At 41.5% G+C, this 15,622-nt stretch overlaps 1 protein-coding gene across 3 annotated transcripts in view; it reads right to left on the minus strand.

Moving 5' to 3' along the window:
- The window catches only part of PDE7B (phosphodiesterase 7B), a 155,849-nt gene that overhangs the window by 109,370 nt on the left and 30,857 nt on the right, over window positions 1-15,622 (minus strand). The window contains exon 1 of one of the 3 annotated variants that reach the window (XM_081907191.1): window positions 14,773-15,159. The exons of the other annotated variants lie outside the window; for them this stretch is intronic. Within the exon in view, the coding sequence (XP_081763317.1) occupies window positions 14,773-14,793 (21 nt within the window). The 5' untranslated portion in view covers window positions 14,794-15,159. Of the gene's footprint in view, window positions 1-14,772; window positions 15,160-15,622 lie in introns of those variants that run through there. 3 annotated transcript variants of the gene reach the window in all.

Consider the following 15,622-nt stretch of genomic DNA (forward strand, 5'->3'; position numbering starts at 1 on the left):
TATCTGGTTGCGTTTTTTAAAAAGTTTGTGTTAAGCATAAATATTGCAATGTTTGTGCAAATGTCACAGAGAAGAGCGCATGTTAGAAGCATAGGATTTAAAATAAAAGTTTAATAAACTGAGGGTGGGAAAGATGCACCTTAGATTGTTTCCCTCTCATTCCCTTGTGTGTCTTAAAAATGGCTTACAAATGGTGACCTAGCAATTCAGGCTATTTTTCAGAAGCTTGCCTTTAAGACAGAGTACTCCACCCAAAGCAAGAAGTAGCAACGAAGGGATGAATTTGGTACAGAAGCCAAGTGATATAGTCCAACAAAAGCAGCATTTCCCCCACAAAGAAGAAACACCTTCTGGAGGTGTTAACTAATTTCCCAGTCCCTTTTCCTGTGTAGGGTAGTCAGGTGAAAAAGAGGACAGGTCTTCTACACCTTGAACAGTTAAATAGAAAAGGAGGTTTACACACCTGCAAATAGAACTCTGTTCACTTTGTCACCTGGCCACACCACTCATGTCCCCTTAACCTGATGTCTTCATGGAAGACAATCTTACTCGTCTGCGAGTGATCACCAAAGAAGTCTAGACAGCTACCATTAACTTCTATTTCACAAAAATCTTTGCCTGATGGATTCTGCCAATTATGCTGTTGTTAAAAAGCACAACACCCGATGTGCATGCATGTTTGTGTTCATAGAAGGGCTTTATCCAACTCCTTACATTCACCCACTTCCTTCTTGTACAGAAAGACCACTCTAGAGCACAGAAAGGCCCCATTTCCCAATTATTATTTTTTCCAATCTTGTGTGTGCCTGTTTACTCAGAGATAAGTCTTGCGGAGCTCAATGGAACTTACAGTACTTACAAGCAGGTCTGCGGAGGATTGCAGCTTCAAAAGTATTCACCTGTTTTGTATCTTTACAGGTTGTTTAAATTGGGCTCCCAGACAGCCAGCATATGAGTGCTGCACAGATACTGGTACTTCATGAAGCCATAGTGCTGTCACAGAGGGTCCCAGCCGTAATGAAAACCAACTGTGCATGAGGAAGGGAGAAACTAATCTGATTTGACTTACATCTGCCATTGGTTCTCCAAGCATTGAGGCTTCACCGACTAGCTTGCAGGTGGCATCCTGCATAAACCCCACTGAAACCCATTGAGGATGAATGGCACTGACACTGTTTATAAGCGTTTCTAGGGTACTCATGGAACTTTTAAAGTTATTATTTTGCATTATTGATAGTCTATGTCCACAATTTTTCTGGGTTTTTTTAAGCTACTTACTCACATTTACTATCCTAATTTGTGTTCTATATCATTGCTATATTACAGAAGTGTAAAAGCCAATATTGAATATTACAAATGGCTAGGGTATGCTGTTTTAAGAATTAGGATCACTTTGTTTTCAACACCTTAATTTAGTGAGGTTGTTTCTGAATTTCCATTGATCTCTCTTCTTCTGAGTATCCATAGACAAATGTGTTTTCTTTTTCTAAAATAAAATCTAAATGAGTGCTTCTCTCTCTCTTGACTAAATATTTTTTCCTATGTTTTCTGCCAGAAAAGAATGTTTTTTTTAAAAAAAATGCTTAGTAAACATAGCATTTAAACAATGATATTAAATGCTCAAGCTTGCCTTTCAATATATCAAGATAGAATAGAATCATTGAGTTGGAAGAGACCACAAGGGCCATCGAGTCCAACCCCCTGCCAAGCAGATAAATGAGCCTGGTTCATTATCTTTACTTGGTTTCTTTTTGTAGCAAATCCTTCTTATGGAAGATCTTCCAAAAAGATAATGAGAGATATTTTATGGCAAATATTGTCTCTAGTAACATATGTGAAGAAGCTGTCAGGAGATCCAGACGTCTGCAGAAGTTGCACCCTGTAGAAACTCTGAATGAGGGAGAACCTCAAAAGAACCCATTGAAGACAGAGTGCTCAGCAGCCATGGAATGCTGACTACCTGTTTGGAAGTGGGAATGGAAAACTGGATGGAAGGAGGAATGGAATGGACTATCATACAGGAGGGCATGGCTAACTGACTGAAAGAGTAAACAGAAGCACTTTACACTGTGACTTTTTGTTGCAGAGAGAACAATTATTTCTGTCCTATCATGAAAAGTCTCACTGTGACTAATGAAGGCAATACACGTCTGAATCTTCCAACTGACTAGAAGGAGACTTGATGCTACCAAGAAGCTGCTGGTCAAGATGGTTCTGGAATTTCAAGGGTAGCTTCAAGTACCAAAAACAGGTTGGGCAGAGACAAAACCAATCAAATGTAGAGTGGGCAATGATGGTTTTCCCAAACTTGGGTTTCCAGCTGGAGTACAACTCCCATCATCCCTAGCTAGCAGGGATGATGGGAAATGTAGTCCAAAAGTAGCTGGAGATCCAAGTTTGGGAAATCCTTCTCTACCACCTCAGCTACATGGCTCTGGAAAGAAGCATCAAGGGCTTGGCAAATTTAAGGAGTAGCAGGGATGTCTTGAGAGGGAGACAAAAGTCAGGCACTTCCCAGGTCACAACTGTAGTTGCAAAGGAAAGGCTTATGACTTAATTTGCAAATGCTGACAGCCTGACTGCTGTGCAGGGGTTTATTTTCACAATGTTGTGGCAGGCCTGGAGGAAAGGCAGGAGGAGAGACAGAAGGGCAATGGAAGTGACAAATGCTGTTTGAATTATAGTGGCTTCCAAATGCTACGGAGCAACACAGCTAAGATCATGGCTGCCTTGTCTTTCATAATATGGTGAAGGAAGACAGATGCTGCAATAAAGTTGTGTAATATATAAAACCACTATACCAATTCAGCAAGCAGAAAACATTAATTGTGAGCTGGACAAGAAAGGGAGGCTTGTTTCTTTATGCTATTGGCAAAGTCCTAGAGAAACACTGCCTTCTAATCTGTCCTGAGTAGAGTTAATGCTAGTGTTAATGGGGTTATATTTTCCATACACTTCTCATTGTAAACACATATATTTCACAATGGTTTGTTTGGGGAGCTGTGTTCCCTTTCATTTGTCTGTTTTGCCTTGCCACTATTCCTAGCAGGGTTGGAAATGTATTGCAACCAGGCCATATGAACCCATTTTTCTTTTCTATTGAATGCATATTGACACTCTTCTGCCTCGAAACACTCAGTCACCCTGAATTCTCTTCAGTTTGTTGGTATCCTCCTCTAACTATCAACCAATCCACATATTGGGACATAATGAATTTGGAAAACGATTCTCAGGCAAATAATTCTAACTTGATATCAGCTTTGAAAACACTAAATAGTTTGCTCCTAATTAGAACATTCTTTTAGTTGTTCCCAAAAACTGATATGAAGATGTTTTTGAAAGATAATCATGGTGCAAATGATTGGGTTTTATGAACCACTACCTAACATTATTGATTTAAATCAGCCTTTCTCCCACCAGCTGCTATCCATATGATTTGGACTACAACTCTCATCACTCCTGACCACTGACCATGCTGGCTGGGACTGGTGGGAATTCTAGTCCAAAACATCTAGAGGGCACTAGCTTGGGAATGGCTGCTATAAATCAAACTACTCTGCTGTGAAAGTCAGGGTTGTTTTTTTTAACTTTCTAAGTCAAATTTTAAAAATGAAATGTGAAAGTGACTTGATTTTTAAAAAATAAAAACTGCACAACAGTTAATCAGTTGAAATTAGACATTAAAAATTAAACTTCAGTTCTAATTAGGCATTAAAAATATATTTGATTTGAGGAACAATGCTCTCTGTTTCTCACTATTCATTTTTCTTATTTTCTTTGTTCATCTAAAACACAGTGTTACAGTACCGTTGATTCCTCTTGATGTTCTAGCATTTAAAGATTTCTAAGCAGTTTAAAGATCAAGAGAAAAAGCCCCCAATGATCATGCATTATTTTCCTCTTTAAACAGCTATCGGACCTAATCCCCCAAGTGCTTTTTGTATTTGAGGGGCTCTTCAAAGAGAAGTCTGGCATTAAGAGGAGGGATTGGAAGGGGAACCCCATTGTGGAGAGGGGGTGGGAGACTGGTGCATTAGTACTGTACCTTCCTTATCCCTAGTTCCATTTCCCTTTACTTATTGCTCTTACCCCAAAAAGTTGAGTTTCTGGGTTTTTTTCCAATTAGAAGGGTGGTAGTCAACAGTTTTACTCAGAGGCACCAACAAGAAAAACTGTCTTTGCCTTGAAGTATCTCCAAAGCTTGCTACACTACAAAGTGAATGGGATGGGCCCTTCTTGTTAACGTTTCAAGTTCTTTGTGCATGCCAACATGGTGAGAACAAGTCTACCATTCCCCTCTTAGTTCTCTTTAACGCACTGAGAACTTGGGGGTTGGTTCTCTTCACTTTATGCTGGGCACCTAGAGGGCAGCCAAATGCCAGGAAGAGATTTACAGCCACTGGGGACAACCTGGAAACTGCACTTGTGGATCCCCATATGCTTACAGTCCAAATTCCCATACTCTGGGGTTGTGAAGCAGATTGCTTTTAAAAACCCTTGGCTAGAAAAAAGGCACTGGTTCCTGCAGCTATGCATAGATGAGGTTTCTCAGCAAATCACAGTCCAAATCCTCACATTTGGTTTGGATATATACATGTGCCAGGGAGATGGGATGGGCACTATATAGGCCCATGAAAGCATCGTGTATGACATGGTCCTTGGGTATAGGATGATTAAGTTCAAGTGCTCACACACATGAACATGTGGAAGCATTTCTATAAAGTCCCATGTGATGGTTGAAACATAAGGATAGGCACTGAATGACAAGCCCCTGCTACTCCATATAAATGTCCATTTATAAAAGACATAGGGATAAATTAACTTTTATCAAAAGGTTCTTGGGAGGGGTTAATGAGAAAACGATTCTGAAGGAAAATAAACTGATAAATAATAATACAATATATGGACCATATGCTTTGCAATTTTAGAGGTTTTCTGAACATTAGAACAAGATTCCAGAACTAAAGCAAAAAGTCCTAGGAAAATGTTAATGTTAACTTATTTTTACTTTAGTAAAAAAAAAATGTTCAAAACTAATACATGTTGACATGTTTTTAGTGAAAACTTAACCTTAACAATCCATTATAAAAGCATGGGAACTAAAAAAAAGAAGAAGTTAGATCATGATTTTATCTGACTCAACACTGCAATCTGCAACCAAATTAACATTTTGACAAAACTTAATTTACTGGATCATTCATGTGCATTGCAAATGGCACTTTTATTATTTGTTGGTTTGTTTGTTTGAATCTTGCACACCACCTCGGGCTACTTTCATTTGAGAAGCTGATTAAAATAGTGTAAATAAATGATAAAGAACAAACCTGTGTACATGTAACCACATAACTACATTTGTACATTTGGCCTCCCCCAATAATTTTTTGATTCTGACTTACCTATCTTCTCTCTCAACCCAGTCAAATTTTAGATTGCAAGCTCACCAGAACAGAGAGACCTCCCACACCCAACACTAATGTCTTTCTTTTGTGCTTGTGCTCACTGTAAAGTACCAGATCTGTTGACAGGGTGATCTATATGACAGGTGGCTGAAAAGTTCTCAGCTTGCCTTTTAGCCAATATCTAGGGAGGAAACCTGTGGCATTTCAGATGTTTGATTCCATCTCCCACCAGCTCCACTCAGCATAGCCAATGGTCAGGGATGATGTAAGCTGAAGTCCAAAACATCTGGAGGGCACCAGGACTCCCATCACTGTTGTAAATAATATAATATTTCATGCAACATAATAACAATATTTCACCTGGAAATCTGTTTTCTTGGGGATTAACTGCATTCCAAACTGATATGGAGACAAAATAAATCCTAAATCCTTACTTGATGTCTTGTTCAAGCAAAACTCCCACTGGGAATAAGGATGGAATGATAATGTGAGATTTGGCCTAGAGCAGCAACTTTTTCAAGTAGTTGGTTTTAATCAGCTCAGGACTGTTTATACAATAAAACATGACACTCATGGAACGTTTATATCCTGAGATAGTTCATAATGGGAATTTCTAAAAAAACCCAGAGTCCTTCAAGAGTGGTTCTCACACAAAATTGTGTGTGTGTGTGAGAGAGAGAGAGAGTGAGAGAGAGAGAGAGCACATTGCACCTTGATATGTCTTTCCTTGTATTTTCATAGATTTGTTCTTCCATTTTCCCTCTTTCTAGTAAGGTCAATAATGGAGAGAAAGCTATAGGAAAACCTATGATGAACATAAGATGAATCTGCTGGATCAGGCCCCATGGCCCATCTAGTCCAGAATCCTATTCTCACAGTGGGCAACGTAGACCCATGGGAACCCTCAAGGAGGACCTGAGCACAAGAGCCCCCCACCATCCAGCAGTTTCCAGCAGCTAGTATTCAGAAGCATTACTGCCGCCAACTGCGAAGGCAGAACATAGCCATATCATAACTCGTAGCCATTGAAAGCCTTGTCCTCCGTAAAAAGTTTCTTCTAAAGGTTACCCTAATACTAGAACAATTCAGCAGTGAAATAAGCTACTTAGTGGAGCTACGAGATCTCCCTCCTTGGAGAGATATTCAAATTCCAGCTTTCAAGAAATGTTTGGTCAGGCATCTGTTGAGAATGCTTAGGCACATGATGTTCTATCTCTAGGACTGAAATCCAAATCACTAATCTACTACATATAGCAGCTGTAGCATTGGGATTAATATCAATGTCCAGAGTTTATTAGAGAGCAAAGAGGACTCCTAAAAGCATATTAACCACATGTTGTAAATAAATATTCTAAGTCCTAGCAATACCTCTATTTAAAAAATAAAAAAAATTACAAACCACTTATCAACACTACTGTTTAGGCATCTAAGCTCCAGCTAAATAGGTAAAGGCATATTCCAGCCAGTTCTTAAATCCTATCTACTAGCTTGTAGCCTGGCCCTGCACTGCTTTGCCTATCATGCTAAATATGTAAATATGTAAATAAGCATGTTCTTAGCAATTAAGATGAAGATAAACCTGCAACAGCTGAGTTGTTTCACAAAACTAAGGGCTCATCCCTACCCCCTTTGTCTTTCCATTTCTTCCCTTGTCCCTAGGCACGGATCCAAGAGGTTTTTCTTGTGTCCCATCTGTTTTCCTGGGAAAACCTGTGGTTTACTGCTGAATGAGAACAAGCATCAATCCACAGAAAACCTGATTGAAATTTGTTGTGATTTATCAATAAACCATGGGTTTTCCTGTGAAAGCGGCAGGGCAAAAGAAAAACCTATTGGGCCTGAGCCTAGAAGCCACGGGACAAATGGAAGTGTGAATGAGCTCTAATAGAGGTGGGATCATAGAACTGTCGAGCTGGAAGAGACACCAAAGGCCCAACCCTCTTAAACGCAGGATTCACAGATATAGAATCCCTGACATATGGCCATCCAACTCATACCTGTCAACGTTTCCCTTTTCTTGTGAGGAATCCTATTCTGAATAAGGGAATTTCCCTTTAAAAAGGGAAAACGTTGACAGCTATGCCAACGTTTAAAAACTCGAAAGGAGGAAAGTCCACCACCTTCCAAGGTAGTCCATTCCATGTTGAACAGCTCTCACTGTCAGAAAGTTCTTCCTAATGTTTAGTCAGAACTTCCTTTTTGTAAATTGAATCTATTGGTTCAGGTCCTGCCCTCTGCAACAGCTCCTAAGCTCTACTGGGACTTGCTTTGCACTTGGGGGAAGCAATAGCAGAGACACCAGGTAGCAGAAGTACTTTCAACTACAGCAGGGAGAGAAACATAGGAACAAATTCATTGCTCACACCTCTCCCTGACTCAGAAGCCCAAGGGTAAAGGAGGCAACCATACCACCACTGTGTCAGGTTGAGTTCTCTTCCTCCTGTCTTTCTTTGTACTTTAAAGAGTCCACTGAAAGGAAGGCACATGCAGGTTTCACACACACCACTGCAGTTACTTTTGAGGCATCTCTCTCATGGTCGGTGTGGATGTGGGAAACACAGAAATGCAGTTTTCGGTGTGCTTGCATAACCGATGGCTAGGCAAGCAGATGGAATTACATTTGAAATTTCACTCCAGCTTTCCTTTCCTGTTACAATAGGCACGGGAAACCTTTGGCTCATCAGACGCTGCTGAACTACAACTCCCATTAACTCCAGCAAGCACGGCCAATTGTCAGGGATCATGGGAGTTGTAGTTTAGTAACATCTGGAGGGACAAAGCTCCCCCACACCAGTGTTAGGACTACCTTAAAGAGAAATGTTCTGTCATTTTCTTTTTTTAGTCCTCCACACACCATTACACACACACACACACACACACACACACACACAGACACCCCATAGTTGTATACACCTGGGACTGAGATTTTTACATTTTAACACTAATGGCATAAAAGTGTAGGAGGAAAGCCTTCTCATTCCTTCCACAACTCCCCTTCTCCCTCCCCCACCTACAGTGAAGATGACAAGGTTGTTGGGAAATCTTATCAGTTTCAAGGCTGCCAGTAAGCTTCACTTCACCATCCTCCCCCTGCCTCCAGTGTAACTGACAACCTTGGGGGAAACCTTGTCACTCACGCTAGGGAATTTTTATCCATCCAGTCCGTTTCCCTGCCACCATATAGCTGAAGAAAAGGAGGGGGAGGTTCCATCTCTCAAAAGAGGCCGTGTATGAGCACAAGCACCCCTGAGCACAGCAACACTTAATTTTTATAGAAACTAACAAAAGTATTAATTTCACTAGAAGACAGAGGGAGAGATTGCAAAGGAATTGGCAGTGGGATAGACTAAAAGGATACCTATGGGATTGTGTCTGTTTAGTCACAGGGTAATATTGACAGGCAGGTAATGGAGACTCGTCCTGCACTGGTCCTGAAAATGCCCCCCTTTAAAAGCAGTTTCCAAGCTACCACACTTCCCTGGCATAGAGGCAGAGCACAAGTTTGGTAAGTCATAAAATAGTTCACTCACAAAACTCTTCCAATGTTGGATTCATGTGCTTTTGCATACAGCAATCAGAAAAGATGCACAGGCAGTAAAATGTTGCTTAGTTACAAAAGGTAAAGGTTTCTAAACTATTGGTAGTGAAAAACACTAGCTTCAGACTCTGTTCAGGTCTGAAACAAAAGAGGCTGGTTAAAGCCACGCTCAGAGCTTCTTATATACTGAAGTTCACATGGGTAGAGACAGACAGAGGCTTGGTGACCCATTTCCTCTCAAGGTGGGAAGTGATGACATAGGCTAAGCCTGGCAGGACAACTTACTCCAAGGTTTAACCCCTTCATGCACTAATTAGATTCAAAGATGCTAGAGCTATATGAGGCTGGAACTCCACACAGACAACTCTGTTTTCATAAAATGCCAGTCCGTAAAATCCCACCTACACCCATTTAACCCAGGAGGAAATCCAATAAGGAAAAGGGGGGGCTTTTGCCAATGGGCCATTTTTGACATCTCAATGACCTGCTTGCAACATTATGTCCCTGTCTAGAAGCACCTGAGGTGTGGTGACATTTTAGGCACGGGTGACATTAATTTGTCAATTGGCAGTAATGAGCATTGACTGAACTGAGGGTGGAAGGTGCACAAAGAATAATCAAAATGCTTCAATTACGATTTGCCCTGTACTTTCTAGACACAGCTCTGCACTTTCAAGCTCCTTATCCAAGTGCTTTTTTATTTGCCCCATCTCTTCCTCCACTCTTCAGCTCTTTAACACTGAATCAGAATAAACTGCAACTCAGGTTTCCTGCAGATTGCCATTTACTCCCCATTGGTTTTCAGGGGGAAAGCACCAGGGCAAAAACAGAAAAGGTGTGAACTTGTAACATGGCACAAAAGGCAGTCTGGTTAAGCCTACATCTGCCTTCCTTCAGACAAGTGCACTTAGGTGCTCATCCAACAGCATCTGCTGCTCACTCCCTGTGATGAAAGGAGCAGGAGATTACAAGGTTGCTCTAGCAGTTGATGACAGGCACCTTGCAAGTAAGATAAACTTTGCAGGATATCTGTACCAAGCCAGTTGAGAATAGAGCTCAGTAGACGAGCATCATTTTAAAGATGTCCAGTGCTGCTGCACCAACCACTTTCAGCTATAAACAAAGTCTCTGCATTGTTTAGTTACTGAATATATGGCTAGGATCCATCAGTGAGTAATAACAGGATCGATCAATTGTAAGCATGGGTCACCAGAGATCCAGCTGAGGAATAATACACAAAGAGGCTGGATGAAAATGAGTTCAGACAAGAACAGGGTTAACAGGTGGTTCCTAAGCAAAAATAGATGTCCGTGGATAGTTCCTCTCAGAAGAAAAAAACGGGAGGAGAGGGAATAACTCTCTAACAGAGTACAATTGCTGACTAGGTTCAGGACATAAAAGCAGAACAGGCTTAGCACTGCTTTTCAGCCATAAAGAATAACTATATGAAGCATTTTTCAGCTGCTGCATTTGCTACAGGAAACTGCAGCAGAGAACTCGGGAATGACTGGCACATCTTGTCTTGCTGCTGCCTTGCACATGTAATGCAGCTCTGAACGTTCTCATTTTTTAAGCATGTATTAAGGTCGCAAAACATGATCTTTATTAAGGCAAATATTCAACTACACACACCAGTTTTATCGGCTTTACTGTTCACGTGGGTCAGGAACTGCAGACTTGATAATCAAGGGAGGGTGATGAGTTTATGACTGGGCCATGAGGACACAATGCTTGCTGTGATTTCCTAGGCATTTGTGGGAGTGTGTCAGGCAGGGGTCAGGAACCTCGGACCTGGGGGCTGAATGCAGCCCCCACAAGCCCTTAGGAGTCTCCAATGGTGGGTTGAATCTGGAAGAGCTACAGCTCCTCCCCAGCCCTGCTCTGCACCCAAAGAACATAGTCATGTGTCCTTTGACTATGTTAAACCTATTGTTTGCCTAAATGGAGGAGAGAGAGAAGTAGCAGCCTGTGAATTTTGTGTTGCTGGTATGTAGTTTACTGTAGAAAGGAAAGACTCTCACTCACTTTTTGCCTCTGGCCTCAGGCACCACTGGCATGTAGCCCCTGGAAGGGTTGCCTACAAAAAAATTGTGGTTCTCAGACTGAAGGAGCTGCCCCTGCCCTTAGATAGGGCATGTCTGGTGGTAGGAAGCACAGAAGTTTTAAAGATGGGCTTCTTGCACATCAATTCCAATCACCTATTGACCCAAATCTGCCTGACTGAAGGCAATGTGGTGTAGTGGTATACGTGAACAAGCTAAAACCATACAGAAGTTGCAGCTGAAGGTGTTATTAGTGTTTATCATAATGCATTTCAGCCTGTGCCAACCTACCCTGAGGCTGAAATGAGCACATGTAAGGAAAGCTTAAAGGTTGAATTGTGTAAAGATAAATATATTCTCTATGAACTCTAGCGTAAGAAAAATGGAATGCTTACATGGTGCTGTTAATATTCTCATATGGAGCTTTGATATGTTTAGGCTATGACATTGTTGGACAAAGTAACCAGCCACCTTAGGGGTTGAGTCAAATCATTCTAATAATTTCATTTTATTCTGACATTTAGGATGGAATTCAACATCACACTCTTCCAGTAATTTTGTCTGTCCACGCACTGCATCTTGCCAGATGTTCTTCCCTCTCCCTGCCTGTGCATTGTTTTGTGGGTTCTCCTGAACCCCAGAGCCAATTTTGGAGGGCATAGGGAAAGGAGGGAAGAAGTCCCCATTGCACAAGTCCTTGCGCAGGGCTTTTGCTGATAGGGCTGGTTAGGTGAATCCCACCCTTATCTGGCTACCTTGTCTTAACATTCTAATGCTAAGTTTTCTTTCTTGAGGTCCTTTGGAACTTCCCTCCTCTGGAAACTGAGCAAACATTTGGCCTGGGTATTATTCAAGCACAACAGAACATATTTATTTGGGCTAGAGTTTGTTCTTGCTAAGTTAGGTCATTAATTTCAATAGGTCTACATTGAATGAAACCTGATTGAATACTGCTCCTTGTGTGGATTTTTTTTTTTACCATTGTTATGTGTCTACCTGATATCTGAATTATGGTATACATTGTAATCAGCTCCTAGCATTTGGGATGCAGTGGACCAGAAATTTAAACAAATGACTGATCAGTGTTGTTTATAGGACATTTACAGAAACTAGCCAGTGTGTCCCAACAGAGTGCAATTTTGTTTCTGAATTTTGTTCTGATTCTGAGTTAGTATGCATCTTAAGGCATTTTAAGGCATTTTATCTTGTTCTGAGTTAGTATGCTTTTTAAGGCATTTTATCACTGTTTGCAAGCCTGAAAAAGTTGCTCTGTTCAAGAATACTGCATACAGTCTCTTTGCAGACATTCTGAGGGCATGCAAAACATTTGTATAAAATGGATGCTTAGAAGAGGCAGAGTGATCCTCTAACCATATAGAAGACACACACAGGGCCCCAAACCTATTGAAACCAATAGAATTATAATAACAAATTGTAAGAACAACATGTTATAAAAGGCAATGGCTGATGCTGAAAAAGGTATCCTAGCGCTGAGGTCTTCTCCTGTCCTGTGAAATGTGAAGCATTTCTTTTCTCGTGATGCAAGGGCACAACATGATGTCTTTCCATTCCACTCATATGTTTCAACTGTCCCTATTCTAAGTTGCTCGCTTCCACTGAAGGGAACAAGGGAGCCCACAGTGGGATGCCAACACGCCGTTGAGTAAGTGCTGCAACATGTTGTGGAACATTGGAGAGACGCACCACATGGTGTACTGATTTTTCAAGCATCTCTGCATCTTCTGTAACATTTAGCTTCTCCCTTGGTTGTTGTGACTTATTTAAACCCATTAAACTCACAAGGATTTAAACAGAACTTAACCTCTCCTGATCAGCAGTCAAGACTTCTGGATGCCGGGGGAGGTCTCTTCCCATTTACAATCCTCAGCACTCATATAGTATAGTGGCACATTAGTTACATACCCTAATTAAACTTGCAACAGGGACGTTCAGGGTACAACCCTATACTTGCATTCATGGAAGCATGCACTACTGAACACAGTGGGACTTGCATCAAAGTAACCTGTAAAGAATTGCACTGTTATTACTATCAGAAACTAGTGTCCTTCAGAAAGTTTGAGGGCTTCTTTCTTCTTCCCTCTGATTTGTCCATATTCCTGTTCCTGCTACAGTGATCATTTAAATTGAATAATGCACAATTTATACATAGCAGTTGAAATGATTCTCTTCAAAATAGTGTTTTTGAATTTCCGGAGCTTGCTAACATTTTTCAGTGTATAAGATCTACTGTAGACTGGAGAGAGAAGCGAGAGAAGATAACAGTTCAGCTGATAAAAACTGACTGTGGCTGACAGGCAAAAAGGGAAGAAGGATGCCTTAATTCTGCATATGAAATGTGTCATTAAGCAATTTATTAATGACAGCAGCCTCTTTGTTCTTGCAGCCATCAGTGAAGATACAGCAAAGGAAATGGAGGAGCTGCAGTTATGCATTTGCAATACACAAAGTCCTTGTTTTTCCCACCAGGCACTGCAGGATAGCAATTGTCCATTCACAGCACATAGCAGATAGTCTGCATTTCAGAGCTAATATTTTACCATTCCTAAGCTGGCACTTATGAATCAAGTGCAGTTACTTGTTTCTCCCCCCCCCCAAAAAAAACCCCTTCAAAGTATATTTCTAGGGTGACTCATCCAAGGTTTCTGAATTCGTAAAAGCAAAATGAGTTTGAAATTAAGAACAATTATTTTCAAAAATGCAACACGTCCCTCCTTCCGAACAGCTCGACAGAGCTTTCAGAGTGATGAAACTGTGCAATGCCTTCAGACAATACACCTTTCTGCCATTATATATGTGTGTGTGCATCTTGGGCTATTTGGGCAGGATTTTAAACATACATCTCTCTGGGAGCAGCTTTCTCAAATGCATGTTGCAGCCACTCTCCTGAAAACAATGTGAGTTCTGTTCAGCTGAACCACTGCTCCTGCTCCCTGCAGCACTAGCAGGTCACTTGAATGCTGCAGCCGCCCTCCAAGTTAAGAGTAGAGGCTGTTGTTTGATGACCAGTTGAACGTATATGTCACCAAACAGTCCTGAGAAGATGCTGTTCACTGTTTTGCCCTTCAGCTAGCTGTTAATATGTTATCTCTTTGTTGATAGTTTCAGCACAAACCCTTCAATGAAGTTAAGGAAACAGAGGAGCATTTGTAACCTGCTAAATCACTCAGAAGATAAAGATCTGTAACATATATTGCCAAGAAATATTTTTTATTTGCATTGCCATTCATTTCTCCCGCCATTAAAAACAGACTATATTCCTAGTTATCTGTTCCAGCACATTTACAGCAGACATTTTCATGTCTACTCAGAAGTAAGACTCGTTGAGTTCAGTGGGGTTTTCTCCCAGGTAAATGGGTACAGGATTGCAGCCTCAGTTACCTGTAAAGCTTCTCTTTTTCAAGCCACTGAAAAGCTTAAGAACGAAAGGGGGAAGAAAGCCTCTCACTCTCCTAATGGTCATTAAGTGTTACTGTCCCAGAACCTTTCCTTTATCTTTTGCACTCAGTTCAGTTACAATTCATGCAAGTTTCCGTGGCTTAGGGACAATACCAACAACGATGAAAATGCAGCCACGGATATTTAAAAAATAAGCAAGCAGCAGTTTTCTTAGTGAGAGCCATCAAGGTTTTCTTCAAAACACAAATATCACCTCTGTTACTAACTTTGGCAAACGCAATCTCTCTTTCTCTCTCCCCCCCCCCTTCCTGCAACCTTTAAAACAAACCTTCCCACCCATGATCATGCCGTTTCTGAGGATTTGCTATATACATACCTCAACCATTAAACAAGACATTTAACCATAGTGGCAGTTCTGTGACCTTTGAATGCTGCGAAATCTGTAAGCGGCGCAGCTTGTTCATGAAGACTTGTGCTGCAGGATCCAGAAACTGCATTCAGGATGAAGCAAATAATTGAGGGAGACGCGCGAGAGGAGAGAGGAAGGTGCGCATGGACATGTGCAACGGGGTGGGTGGAATGACCAAGGAGACAGGAGAGTGCCAAGGAAGCAGAAAGAGAGGCTCTCCACAGAAGACGGCGGCGGCACTTTCCTGCCAGACGGGTGCTGGGATAGAGCGCTCAGCTGGGGCTTTGCTGCAGTCTCTGAGTGGCTGAGTGTTCAGCAGCAGCAGCAGCAGCAAGTCGAAGGCCAGTGCCGTGCCTGGCTGGGAGGTGCTGTCAACTGCCACAGGCACAACCGAGCCGGCCAATCAGCTTGCGCCCTGCGAGCTCGCTAGAGTGAAGCCTGCTCTGTTTATGTTTCCTCGTTTCAAGAGTGACGTCAAAGGGGTTTAGTTTTTCCTCTGCATGTGCTATTAATTTTAAAGGACTACTATGGGAAGAATGTGGCAGTGATTTCGGCAGGCTACCACCCTGCTCTAGAAAGAAACCAGAGCTGGAGGTGTCCCCCCCCCCCAATCCTACCCCCGCCAACAGATTATTCTTTTTAAAAAAAGAGGAAAAGAAAAGAATCAAGATCTCACTTAGAAATGTTTTTGCAGTCCGTTTTGCTGCCAGAGCGAGCTGATGAATGCCAGCAAAATAAAAAGGCTTCACATATAGATTTGTGTTAGGACGCAAGACTGCACGTTGCAGGGGTTTGATGGAAAGAATCTAAATAAAAA

The sequence above is a fragment of the Podarcis melisellensis genome, assembly GCF_964234715.1.
Source record: "Podarcis melisellensis genome assembly, chromosome: 3".
Lineage (NCBI taxonomy): Eukaryota > Metazoa > Chordata > Lepidosauria > Squamata > Lacertidae > Podarcis > Podarcis melisellensis.